Source organism: Rhagoletis pomonella, unplaced genomic scaffold (assembly GCF_013731165.1).
Source record: "Rhagoletis pomonella isolate Grant_MI unplaced genomic scaffold, Rhpom_1.0 Rhpom_scaffold_00662, whole genome shotgun sequence".
Taxonomy (NCBI): Eukaryota; Metazoa; Arthropoda; class Insecta; order Diptera; family Tephritidae; genus Rhagoletis; species Rhagoletis pomonella.
In genome coordinates, this window is record NW_023459217.1 from 50,895 (window position 1) to 63,049 (window position 12,155).

At 41.8% G+C, this 12,155-nt stretch overlaps 1 protein-coding gene across 2 annotated transcripts; it reads left to right on the forward strand.

Moving 5' to 3' along the window:
• The first annotated feature begins 10,652 nt into the window (after positions 1 to 10,652).
• On the forward strand, positions 10,653 to 11,913 carry LOC118751380 (protein slowmo-like). Of its 2 annotated transcripts, none has more exons than XM_036486200.1 (2): positions 10,653 to 10,825; positions 10,922 to 11,913. In XM_036486200.1, exon 2 carries the CDS (start codon positions 11,002 to 11,004, stop codon positions 11,644 to 11,646), a length of 645 nt encoding a protein of 214 aa, XP_036342093.1. In that variant the 5' UTR covers positions 10,653 to 10,825; positions 10,922 to 11,001; the 3' UTR covers positions 11,647 to 11,913. The 2 variants fall into 2 exon arrangements, with proteins under 2 accessions (XP_036342093.1, XP_036342095.1); XM_036486202.1 differs by having other exon boundaries at positions 10,722 to 10,825; positions 10,988 to 11,913.
• Positions 11,914 to 12,155: the final 242 nt, after the last annotated feature.

The following is a 12,155-nucleotide window of genomic DNA, read 5'->3' on the forward strand; positions in this document are numbered from 1 at the left end:
CTTATAAATTAATTTATAAGTTATAGAAAAATAAATAAATAAATATCTATTTCCGAACATGGTTTTATCCGTGGACGCTCAACTGTTACCAATCTAGCAGCATTTTCAAATTACTGCATCTCTTCTTTTGTCGATGGATGCCAGATTGATAATATATATACCGATATATCGAAAGCGTTTGATAGAGTTTGTCATAGGTTATTATTGTGTAAGTTACCCTGTTTTGGCTTTCACTCTAAGTTTCTGGATTGGCTCAAATCCTATCTAGTCAAGAGAGTCAACTTTGTAACTGTAGTGTAAAGTCTCATGCATATTGTTCAAGAAGATCGCGCTGGTGTTAAAATAAAACCCTTCAATTTTAGTTGTACATATTAGTTGTGTTCCAGATGCTTCACGATTTGCAGGTTTTTACAGGAAGTCGTTCCAGGTGACCACCTCCCATCATGATTCAATAATACAAGGTTAGATAATTATTGACAGCTGCGGTTTGACACTCCCTTACAAAAGGTTGCATTTACGAAGGACGCAGAAAGGGGAAGAATGAAATCTCTTGGTTCGAAAATGGTAGTAGAAAAGTACGCAAAGTAGGCACTGAGTAGTGAAATTCCTTTTGTAAATTCTAATGTATTTGCAGGAAATCTGGCATTTTAAACGAAATGTTGAACGTAATATTGATATATCTACGTGAATTACGTAATTTATGTGTTATTAAGGGCCGGTTACTCAATGTCTGGTTAACACTAATTCCGGTAAAACATCGTTATCGACGTTACCGACTCCATGTTATATGCATGGAGCCGAACACGTCGATAATGATGTTGAAACGGAGATTAGTGTTAACCAGACATTGAGTAACCGGCCCTTAGCTGTATAAAAATTGCAAAATGACTTAAATTAAAATAAGACTACTATGAGATTGATGTAAACATCCATTGCTTATGTTTTCATCAGTTAAATATGCTTCATATGCATATATAAATAAACATATTGCACAAAAGCTTATACTTTTATTTCACACCAAAGCTACACTGTTTCCATGTAAATTTGCAAAGAAGCAACACGGTGCCACTGCTAAGGGAGCGGTGCGAGAGAGACTACTGTCAGTTTATCGAACCTTGTATTATTGAATCATGACCTCCCATAAGGTTTATTAATGGGGAAAACAGCTGTTCCTGCAAATCGTGAATTTCCTGAACATCGTGAAGCATCTGGAACGCAACTATTGCGATGTTAATAGTGATGGCAGCCCATCGATTTATTGCTTAAATTTGGTGATGTGGGATTGTATGGGGTTGGATTTGGATTCGGTTGGTTTTATTTTCCTGTGAAGGAAAATAACTTTCGTGTGACATCGCGCTCTTTTTCTTCTAGTATAACTATTTTGGCGTGATAGTTTTGACACATTACACAATTATTTTGAGACAACTCGCAGGGTTGCATTACAAGGTTACCAATAATTGAGATTCTTAAATATAACTTCTGCTCAACATCCCGGGCCCCGTGAATCTACCTGCTGCTTGATTCACTAATGTCCAATTTGGCTAGGATGCAAGCTGGCCGCTGGAACGTTCCTCCGGCAGTTTTCACCGCCGCCACACGAACCTGACCGTCCTGGCTATGTTTCACACGGATGATGCGTCCAATTGGCCATTTGGACCGATGCAAACTTACGTCACAAACTTGCACCAGGTCTCCGGTGATATCGGCGTCACGGTCTTCCACCACTTGGTTCGTCTGCATAGATCTGGGAGATACTCTGCAAGCAATCTCTTCCAGAACCGGTGGTGAATCTGCTGCATTTTGCGGCACTGCGTTCTCGTGACCTTGTACGATTCTTCTTGGGGGTGAGGAGTTTGTTCGGACTGGCTGTACCTATGAGGAAATGGTTAGGAGTAAGTGGTTCTTCATCGGGAGCGTCGATGGAAATATGTGTGGGTGCGGTGAGTTAACCACGTTCTCGGCCTCGCACATTACACTGTATAGCGTTTGCTCGGGTAACCGCTCATTAGTCAACGCGCGCTGCATCGCACGCTTCACACTCCGCACCAGGCGTTCCCAGCTCCCGGCGACGTGTGGGTTCAGAGGGCAATTGAACACCCATTCAATGCCTCGACTTTACAGTGCCTCCGCGATCTTGCCATTTTCGAAATCTTTAAGCTGACGCTTCATTTCGTTGTCCGCGCCGATGAAGTTCGTCCCATTGTCTGATCTTAACCGGACTGGGGTGCCCCGTCGGCACATGAAGTTTTTAATACAGAGCAAACATGTGTCAGTAGTTAAATCTTTAGCGATCTCGAGATGCACTGCGTGCGTAGTCAAACAGGTGAATAAGGCAATCCATCTTTTCTCCGTACGCCTGCCGGTCGCGATCTGGAAAGGACCCATATAATCTACGCCTACATACGAGAATGGCCGGATGAAGGGAGTAAGGCGATTCGCGGGTATCTGTCGCATTTCCGGCACTGCTGGCGTCGCTCGCTCTTTCTGGCATGTTACACATTTCCTTGCAACCCTTTGAACTTCTTCTCGAATGTGAGGTATCCAGTATTTTCGTCTAATCTCGCTTACGATCGTGTTCTTGTTTTGATGAGGTCGGTGACGTAATGTCGCTGTGGCATCACTATTGGTTGTCGCGTTCGCGGATGCACTGCGTCAGCGTTACATAGCCGCCCATTCGTCGTATTACTCCTGTACTATCTAGAATCGGGGTTAACTTAAAAATCTTGCTTGCGCTCACCCGCTTACCGCTCTCTAGCGCAGAATAGTCCTCGGGTATGAACTCCGTTGTATTACGCGAATAATACATAGCTCCGCGTCTCTGAGTCCTTGTACCATCAGCGTACCACAAAGACCGTCTTCGAGTCCGTCCACATGATCACACGTGACGGCTTGACGTCGTGGTAGTCCACCACCGTTTTCTTAAGTCGAGATGCTAATACTGCTGCTTGCAGCTCAAGCCTTGGGATGGTCGTCTGCTTCAGTGGTGCGCACTTCGTTTTCCCAGCTACTAAGGCCATCACCGCTCCATGTTCGTGCACTATGCGCCAGTATGCTACCGCGGCAAAGGCTTCCTCGCTTGCGTCAGCAAAAACGTGGAGCTCTGCGACGCCCGTTGGAAAGGCGCTACCATAGCAATGGGGAATTTTTATGTTCTCGACAGTTTGCAGTGCCTTTAGTCATTCTTTCCAAACTCGTTCCGCTTCCTCCGATATTGCTTCATCCCAGCCCGTTCCAGATCTCCAAACCGTCTGTAGCAACAGTTTAGCCTTCAGTACGTACTCCGCGGCTATACCGAAAGGGTCGAACACGGACATTGTTACGCTTAACAATTCGCGTTTCGTCGGGATGCGTTTTCCTAGTAACAATTCTGGGTCAATGCGACCAAAGGCAAGAGCAAATTTCAGCTCGTCTCGCTCCGTGTCCCATTGCATCCCGAGTACCCTCTGATGACCAGAATTAGGTTTGTCAAATTCCTTTAACGCTCCGCAAACATGCTCTCCGTTCAGTGCATCGCTGACGACTGAATTAGATACGAATCCTTTTCGGTTAAATCCACCTTTACGGTGGATGTACTTCACTTGCTTCGCTATTTGGATGGCTTCGCCCTCATCAGGAAAACAGTGCACGAAATCGTCCACGTAGTGATTATTTAGTATCGCACTGACTTCATCCGGGAACCTTTCTGAGAACTCACTGGCATTTCTGTTCTTCACGTATTGTGCCGCACACGGAGAACATGTCGCACCAAACGTCACTAAGCGCATACAATATTCTTCTATCTCCATATCGGGCCTTTACCTCCACAGAAATCTCTGCGCCGGCTGGTCTTCGACCCGTACCAAAACCTGGTGGAACATCTCCTCGATGTCGGCGCTAACTGCTATTGGCTTTTGTCGAAACTTCATCAGCACTTCGAGCATTGGTTTGCATAAGTCCGGGCCGCTTAAGAGATACGAATTCAAGGACCTCCCAGCTACCTGCGCCGCCGTGTCAAAGACGAGGCGTATCTTCCGCTGCTTGTTCGGGTTCGAGACTCCGAAATGTGGCAAATACCATGTGCGCGGAGATTCAACTAACGTCTCAGCTTTTGTAAGCTTCTTGTAATAGCCCTTCGCTTCGTAATGTCGCATTGTCTTAAAGAACTCTCTTTTTAGTGATTCGTTGCTGTTGAGTTCACGCTCGAGTGTTAAAAGCCTCTTCTCAGCCATCGCTCGTGAGTATTCGATTATCTGCATGTCGCTCTTCCACAATAAACCCGTTTCGAATCGCTCACCTACTCGCTTGGTAGTATTCTCTAGTACTGAACGGGCTCTTACTTCGTCTTGTGCATCAACTCGTTTGACGGTAGATGAAACACCTAAGTCATCACTTATAACGAAATTCTTGACTAACTGGTCCACGGACTCACTTTCGTTCGTTGTATCTGCGACATTCTCTCGCACCAAGAATATTCGTTGACTAATATCGGTTTCGTTTTCAGTTGTGCCGTACTCTACCCAACCCAGCTTTGTCAACACGGCAGCCGGACCCCGGCGACCATCATCAGCTACGCGCTTTGCGATGCCTAGGTGCACATTATCTAGCCGGATCAACAGATCAGGGGTAGCACCTTGGTAGGTTTCGATTGGTAATTTTCTAAAGTGACGTTGGCCAGCGGGAAGGTCGGATATACCAAGCGTCTGCTTCGGCAGTTGTAAATTCTTTACCGTCCTCACGTTTCGGAGTACGAACTTTTTACAATTTTGGCTCACCCCTGCTATCTCCACGCACACAGACATTGATGACTCTGTTACCACGTTATTGCCAAACCATTTCAGCGTTAAATCTCGCTTCGGTCCTGTAATGTCAAGTTCTGTAACGAGTTTCTCGTTTACAAAGCGTAGGGATGAACCCTCGTCGATAAGCGCGTAACAGCTAACAGTTTTACCGTTGGCGTAGAGCTTTACCGGAAGTATCTTGAAAAGCAGATTTGGCCCACCATGGGATACTACCGCATTGGTGAGGATGCGCGGTCTTTATTGAAATTGCTGACTGCCTTCCTCCCGTTGGATTCGAGGTTCGTGTAAAATCTCATGCCATTTCTGTGTGCACCTCGAGTTGGTACATCTGTGTTCGCGATTACATGTACTGCTTCGGTGGCCCGATTTCAGGCAATTGAAACAAAGTCGTCTATCACGTATGAATCTCCATTTTCGCTTATGGGTCAGATCTGTAAAACGCGTGCACCGCTCAAGATCGTGGTAACCAGAGCACATCATACACTTATTACTCTGATGTTCCTCAGTCTCGGACGCTTCTCTGTCTTCGCGTCGCACTGTCGTTGCGACTCGCATACATTGTTGCATATTGTGTTTGCGATGCGTGCTTCCTCGCGGAGCCAATCTCCTAAATGCTGTATAGTTGGACGCGGGTGTATATCAATGGAGTACCGTGCCCATGCCAGCTTGCGCTATACTGGAAGCTTAGCCACGAGTTTTTCCATAGGTATCGGGTTATTTAGGTGATGGTCACACTCGGCCGCGGTTAAAACCGACGCTAAATTTTGTACCTTAGTAGAAAATGGGATATTTAAATCAATTCGGTTTTCAGGTATGCTTGAAATATTACGAATGCGCGCAATTTGGCTTTTGACAAGGAGCTCTGGCCTACCGAAGTGTTCCTTTAGTGTTTGTAAGACACGGTTGACGTTATTACTGTGAATTAGCAAGCACTCGACCGTCTCCCTAGCTTTGCCCTTGAGCGCCGTTTGCAGTCGGATCATATTTTGCCGTTCTGAATAGTGATACTCTTCGGTGGTAGCCGCAAATGCCTCCTTGAACATCGGCCAGTCTTCTGGTCGACCCTCGAAGTCCGGTAAATCATATAACCTGCTCACAGGCTGCGTCGGTGTATGCGATAAAGCGCGGCTCAGCTCACTGACCACAGCTGCTAGTGCATTACCCGACGCCTCTTCACCCTGACTATTCGACTCTGCTGCTGTTGTAGCATTATGTTGCTGCTGGTTAAGTGCTGATTTCAAGTTGCGAATCTCTTGCATCATCGCAGTTAATTGTGCCGCCACGGTATTGGCACCTTCCGAATCTGCAACGTTTGTCAGTTCCCTAACAGTAATATCTAAGCCTTCGCCTTCGCCAGCGGCCCCTTCTTGGTAGGCCATTTTGGATGTTGCACGGGTTAACGGCATGTAACCACCTACGACTCAGCGTTTGAAAATGCTCCGCTATTTGCCAGTTTTTATGTTTGCTCTTGCTATCGGTCTTGATTTAAAGAAACCATTAGCAGAGCAAGTAGCACAAAACGCGAAGAGTATTTGTATTTCTTGGCTCCCGACTGGGTTTCGTTGTACTACTACGCAGATGAATAGAGCAAAAAAAACGAACAATGTGTTGTTTGGAGTCGTAGCAAATGAAAAGCTGTGATAGCGGTTTGCAGCATAGCAAATCGGAATTTTTGCTACTGCTATTGCTATCGCTACGGGAGTCGTTGAATTGCTCTCGCAGCTGCTACAAATGCTCAACTGGTTTTTCGTTTGCTTTTGTACAGCCGTAATTGATCTACTAAAAAGAAAACATGCCGCCGCAGAAGCATAATTTTATTATTGGAAATTACTTTAATTTTACTGACGAGGGGGGTTTGCATGGTTTCTTCGACAAATTTGCTTAGAACTACACGTAGAATGCTCCTATGCTATAGGCGCATAGTGGAAAAAACCTCCCATACAAATTGACCCGCCGTAATGTACATAGATATGCAATATACAAGTACATAGGATTTTTATGGATCATTCCACGTGAAAACGCATGCGGCTCTGCCCAAAAATGGTGGAGAGCTATTAGCCGTATCGATTCGCCACTTCTCCCTCGCTATGTTTGAGTTCCGGTCGCTTAAAGAAGAATTTTGCATGTGAAAGCAACAACAAAGTTAGCTAGCACGGATAGCCGATAGCGAGATTGATTGTACCTCATTGAGTTCGTTCGTTTCGCCACTCGCTAACTGTTGGCGAATCGATGACGGCTATTGTTATTTTTAAAATGTGAAAAGTTAGTTATTTTTATGTAGAATCGAGGGTTAAGTAGAAGTCGGAAGAATATTACTTTGAAATTTTAGACAACTATTTATCCTCTGCGATAGCACCTATAAATGAAGCAGCAGATGTTTATACGAAAAGGGAAACATTGAAGCTACCTTACATGAAAGCTAATATTAGTGTTTTAAACTTCTGGAAAGAGAGGCAGTTAAGTGATCCAGTGCTCTATGAGCTAAGCAAAGTATGTTTTGCGATTCCACCCACTCAAGTATGTAAAAATAATTTTTGAATTTTCCAATAAAATGTTATAATTTTTCTTTTTTCTAAGGTCAAAATAGAAAGGGCGTTTTCTTCCCTGAAATTAGTCCTAGCTGACAACCGAAATCAGCTTAGTCACAACACATTAGAAAACATCCTACTAGTAAAACGAAATTCGGGCCATCTGGATAATGCCATCGAAAATGCATCCTTATTTGAAAAACACGACGATTAATAACAGTAAAAAATGCAATCGCAACGACTTCCGTAGCCATAGCAATAGTATAAGCAAAAATTTCGCTTTGCTATGCTCCGCACTACAATCACAGTTTTTTTATTTGCTACGACTCTAAAAAGTACGTTCGTTGTTCGTTTTTGTGCTCTATTCATCTGCGTAGTAGTGTAACGAAGCCCAGTCGGGAGCCGAGCAATACAAATGCTTTTCGCGTTTTGTACTACCTGCTCTGCTACTGCTCTCTTCAAATGAAGAGTTGTAGCAAAAGCGAAGCAATAGGTTTGTTGCTATTGCTAATATGGAGTAGTAAATGCAAACACTGCTACGACTACTATATCACTTACCGATGCTCTTCTCGATTCCTGCAGCTCACTGCCTCGCCAATCCTTTCTTGCAAAAACGATGTTCCTGGTCACTTCTTGCAGCTCACTGCTTCGCCAGACCTTTCTTGCGAAATAATTCCTTTTGTATAATTTTCAGCACACTCCCGTATCGAACTTTCCTTGCTGCAACTTGCAGGAAAGTGAAATAAAAATGTTCTAGAAGATCGCGCTGGTGTCAAAATAAAACCCTTCAATTTTAGTTGTACATATTCCGATGTTAGTAGAAATGGTAGCCCATCGATTTATTGATTAAATTTGGTGATGTCGGACTGTATGGGGTTGGAGTTGGATTCGGTTGGTTTTATTTTCCTGTGAAGGAGAATAACTTTCGTGTGACCTCGCGCTCTTTTTCTTCTAGAATAACTACTTTGGCGCGATAGTTTTGACACATTACACAATTATTTTGAGACAACTCACGGGGTTGCATTACAAGGTTACCAATAATTGAGATTCTTAAATATAACTTCTGCTCAACACATATGTTGCTACTTCGGGCGTTCCCCAAGGCAGCATATTAGGTCCGTTACTTTTCTTAATTTTTATTAATGATGCCAGTGCTTGTTTCAAACAATGTAATCACCTCTTATATGCGGTTGATTTAATTTTTTTTAAATATGTAAAAACTAACTCTGATACACAGATCATTCAAAATGAGTTAAATATCTTCTGTGACTGGGGTAGGCGAAATAAGCTTGAACTCAATATTAATAAGTGTTGTTTTGTGAGGTATTACAAAATACGTTCACCTCTGCAGTCGTCGCCTCATATTTCAGACTCCGCTATAAGCTCCTATAATAAAATTAAAGATCTTGGGGTTGTGTTTGACTCGGGCTTCAAGTTCATTGAGCAACTAAACTACATTATTCCCAAGGCATACTCATCACTGGCTTTCATAAAGAGGAATAGCTCTGAATTTTAAGATCCCTATGCAAAAAAAATTTTATACAATGCTTTCGTGAGATCGAAACTGGAGTATGCGTCTGTCATATGGAATCCTTATTTTGATATGCACTCAAAAAGAGTAGAGCGTGTACAAAAGAGTTTTCTAAAATATGCGTTATACCAGTTGAAGTTTGATTTGCCAATACCGCCATTTATTTCTCGCTGTAAGTTAATTGATATGCATACTCTAGCAGGAAGAAGGACTATTTCTGGGCTCATGTTTGTACATGACATTCTTAGGGCCGTTTGCACCCTGTTTAGTTAACGCTAACTGGAGGTACATCCTTCAGTTAAGCACGTTAACTGCTTTATCGATCACATGTTATATGATGGGTGTCGATAACGTCGATAAAGATGTTTAACTGGGAGTTAGAATTAACTAGACATGGTGCAAACGGCCCTTAATGGTAGTATTGACTGTCCTGTATTACTACAAGTTATAAAACTGAATACTCCTGTTCGATCTTTAAGGTATTTTGATATTTTCTCAATAGAATTCTATAAAACCAAATATTCGCAAAATGAGCCTACTTCTAGGATGCTAGGTGAACTCAATGCTTTAATGAATAGAAGTAGAGATATTGATGTTTCCTCCAGTCGTTGATCTTTTAACTAAGATCAAGTTATATTTAGTCCTAAGTTTGTTGTTATCTAGTATCTAGTAAATAAATAAATATGGGTAAAGGTATGTAAATAATAACTGTCGCACAGATTTTTTTTTTGAACAAAAGGGTCCTTTATAGATTTTGCGAAAAATGTATGTTATTGATGAATTTTCACAGATTTTACTTTAATTTTATTAATTAGTTTTTAAATTTGGGGGACCTTTACGCGTTGGCGACGGTGAGCACCGCAGACATTGAATGATAGCTGTATGAGCTTTACAATGACAACGACACAATGCAGCGAATTAAAATACAGCGGCTCCGCTGGCTTGCCATGTCGTTCGAATGGACACCGGCGCTCCAACTCTGAAAGTAGAGGAGGAGGGAGGCCCCACTGCGATAGAAAGATCAGGTGGAGAAGGACTTGGCTTCGCTTGGTGTCAGTTGGCATAGAAGAGAAACGACTGACGTGCTTTGCTGAACTCGGCTAAAATCGCTTAAGCGGTTACATCGCCAAATAAGAAGAAGAAGAAAATGGCAGATGGACAGCAATAAATTTGTTCCTGTGGAGACGGCGGGTAAATTCTCCGCTTCCGCTGCAAATGTTTTATTTTTTCGATACCTACAAAAAGATGAACCAAAAATCTTTCTTTCTTTTGTCTTTCGTTCATGCCCATGATTCAATAATACAAGGTTAGATAATTATTGACAGCTGGGGTTTGACACTCTTTTACAAAAGCTTGCATTTACGCAGGACGGAGAAAAGGGGAGGAATAAAATCTCTTGGTGCGAAAATGGTAGTAGAAAAGTACGCAAAGTAGACAATTAGTAGTGAAATTGCTTTTGTAAATTCTAATGTAATTGCAGGAAGTCTGGCATTTTAAACGAAATGTTGAACGTAATATTGATGTGTCTATGTGAATTACGTAATTTATGTGCTATTCAAATGTATAAAAACTGCAAAATGACTCAAAATTAAAATAAGACTACTATGAGATTGATGAAACATCCAGTTTAAAAACAGTTTATGTTTTCATCAGTTAAATATGCTTCATATGCATATATATATAAATAAACATATTGCACAAAAGCTTATACTTTTATTTCACTCCAAAGCTACACTGTTTCCATGTAAATTTGCAAAGAAGCAACACGGTGCCACTGCTAAGGGAGCGGTGCGAGAGAGACAACTGTCAGTTTATCGAACCTTGTATTATTGAATCATGGTTCATGCCTACACAAATACTTGGTAAATTGAGAAAAGTATCGAGTATGTTCTTTGATTTATTTGTATCGATTCATCACTATCTTCTATTTATCCGAATCGTTTCACCCTAGTTGAAGGAACAATTTTGCTGTTTATTTTTAGCCAAAGGTTATTTGCATCAAATTATTCTCGTTTGCAACATTTATTACGACAGACGATGTCGTTGGCTTAATTTATTTCTTTTGACATTTCTTTCAAATATAGGCTGTTGGCTTGATTGGGGAAAATTTATTGCGAAACTACATCAGATCAACCTGTTCTCGATTTCAGCACACACTTGCATAATGAAAATTTGGACGTCGGAACACACATTCAACCACCCATGGGAAACAGTTACACAGGCTGCATGGCGAAAATACCCTAATCCCATGACTCCATCTATAATTGGCACAGATGTTGTGGAGCGTAAAGTAGTGGACGGAGTATTGCACACACATCGGCTCGTCCAGTCGAAATGGTGTTTCCCAAAGTGGACACATTCATTAATTGGTACGGCAAAAACATGTTTTGCAAGTGAGCGTTCAACAGTGGATCCACAGCGAAAGCAAATGGTTTTGAAAACAATTAACTTAACTTTCTGCCGTCACATTTCTGTAGATGAGGTTCTATATTATGAACCACACCCTTCAGATGCTAAAAAAACATTATTGAAACAGGAAGCATCTGTTAGTGTGCAAGGGGTTCCACTGTGTCATTATATGGAAGACATGCTAACGTCGACAATTAGTGTGAACGCCGGCAAAGGACGTCAGGGACTAGAATGGGTTATTGGGCGTATAAATGAAGAAGTCAAAGGTATTGCCCAGTCCGCAGATGACATTTTGATGAAAACGAAACATTCGCTGGATGATATGACTGAAAGCGCACTCAAAAGTATGGACGAAATAAGTGCTCAAGCGGCCAAAGCAGCGAAGCACATTCGTATATAAAAACTATTAATTTAAACGATTTAAGCAACTATCGTGTAGAAAGTTCTTGATTAAATTTTCGTGTAAAATTGAAGGAGTATAGCAAAGCGAGTATATGTTCACACTTTGTCGTACAAATTAATATTCAAATAAAAACTTTACTAGTAATAAAACACCCATTCCTAGATAGTATAGGGTGCATCCCAAAACGTCAGAACACAAAGCTTGTGCGGACCAAGTAAATGATACGTACAATGCAAAAATTAATAAATAAAAAACTTTAATATACCACGCTTCTATAAATGGACTAAAAAGTAGAAAATAATATTCTCAGTTCCATAGAATTTGTTTTGATAACTTTTGATTTCGAAATTTTAGCAAAAGTGATAAACAATTTATGAGATTGAAATGTGGAGCGCATGCAATACAAACCCTTACATTTAATTGACAATCGGGCAGGTTCTGCAATTCACTTCCGAGTGAATTTCAAACCGTGCCAATTTGAATTCAAAGCGAGTTTGATTGAAATT